Source organism: Lepidothrix coronata, unplaced genomic scaffold, assembly GCF_001604755.1.
Source record: "Lepidothrix coronata isolate B3197 unplaced genomic scaffold, Lepidothrix_coronata-1.0 Scaffold3478, whole genome shotgun sequence".
Lineage (NCBI taxonomy): Eukaryota > Metazoa > Chordata > Aves > Passeriformes > Pipridae > Lepidothrix > Lepidothrix coronata.
The window spans coordinates 1-1,534 of NW_016693658.1; the positions used below are offsets into that span (position 1 = coordinate 1).

The 1,534-nt window shown below is 77.8% G+C and overlaps 1 protein-coding gene across 1 annotated transcript; it reads left to right on the top strand.

The window, feature by feature from the left end:
- Window positions 1–18: 18 nt before the first annotated feature.
- Window positions 19–1,530, top strand: ZNF574 (zinc finger protein 574; the record flags this gene model as incomplete). The annotated part of the gene is made up of 1 exon (XM_017803754.1): window positions 19–1,530. A coding segment is annotated over one exon (1,512 nt), but the record flags the coding sequence as incomplete, so codon positions are not given.
- Window positions 1,531–1,534: the final 4 nt, after the last annotated feature.

The window sequence follows — 1,534 nt, forward strand, 5'->3', positions numbered from 1 at the left end:
GAGCTGCGGTGCCCCGAGTGCCGGCAGCTGCTGCCGTCGGCGCGGGCCCTGGGCGCCCACCTGCGCTGCCACCGCCTGGGCGCCTTCGGGTGCCCCCTGTGCAGCCGCGTCCTGCCCTCGCCGGCGGCGCTGCGGGAGCACCAGCGCCAGCGCCACGCCCGCGACTGCCGCTTCCTCTGCCTGCTCTGCGGGGCCGCCCTGGACACCGAGGCGGCGCTGGCGGCCCACGGGCGCGGGGCCCACGGCGGGCAGGGGGGGGCCCTGCACCGCTGCGCCTGCGGCAAGGCCTTCGCCAGCATGACCAAGTTCCTCTACCACCGCCGCTCCCACGGCGCCGGCGGCGGCGTCGGCGTTGCAACACCGGCCCCGGAGGCCGTGGAGGTGACCCCCGAGGCGCCGTCGGAGCCGCTGCCCTGCGGGCTCTGCCCCAAGTCCTTCCCGGGCGCGGCGGCGCTGGCGCGGCACCGGCGCTTCGTGCACCGCGCCGAGCGCCGGCACCGCTGCCCCGAGTGCGGCAAGAGCTTCAAGAAGTCGTCCCACCTGCGCACCCACGTGCGCAGCCACACCGGCGAGCGGCCCTTCCCCTGCCGCGAGTGCGGCCGCGGCTTCCACAGCCGGGCCAACCTGCTGCGGCACCGCCTGGTGCACTCGGGCGAGCGGCCCTTCGAGTGCGAGCTGTGCCACAAGCGCTTCGCCCAGAGCTCCACCCTGCGCCAGCACCTGGGCACCCACCTGCGCCGGCTGCCCCACCGCTGCCCCGAGTGCGGGCTGCGCTTCCCGCGCCCGCACCGGCTGCTGCTGCACCGCGCCCTGCACACCGGCGAGTACCCCTACAAGTGCCCGCAGTGCGCCCGCTCCTTCCTGCTGCGCCGCCTGCTCGACGTCCACCTCCTGGCGCACGCCGGCGGGCAGCCCCTGCTGTGCCCGGGCTGCGGGGGGGCCTTCGCCTCGCCCGCCCGGCTGCGGGAGCACCGCTGCGGCGCCCGGGGGGCCCGGCGCTTCGAGTGCGGGGTGTGCGGCAGGAAGGCGGGCACGGCGGCGCGGCTGCGGGCGCACGAGAGGTCCCACCTGCCCCCGGGCGCCCGCGACGCCCCGGAGCCGCCCGGGACGGCGGCAGCGGAGCCGGCGGAGGCGACGCCGGGCCCGGCCCGGCCCCGGCCCCGGGGCACCAAGAGCCTGGAGTGCGGCGAGTGCCGGAAGCTGTTCAGCACCGAGACGTCGCTGGCCGTGCACCGGCGCATCCACACCGGCGAGCGGCCCTACCCCTGCCCCGACTGCGGCAAGGCCTTCCGCCAGTCCACCCACCTCAAGGACCACCGGCGCCTGCACACCGGCGAGCGGCCCTTCCGCTGCCCCGACTGCGGCAAGGCCTTCGCCATCGCCGTGCGCCTCGCCGAGCACCGGCGCATCCACACCGGCGAGCGGCCCTACGGCTGCCAGAGCTGCGGGAAGAGCTACCGCAGCTTCTCCAACCTCTGGAAGCACCGCAAGGTGCACCGGGACAGGGGCGACGGCGCCGGGACGGCGGCGGCAA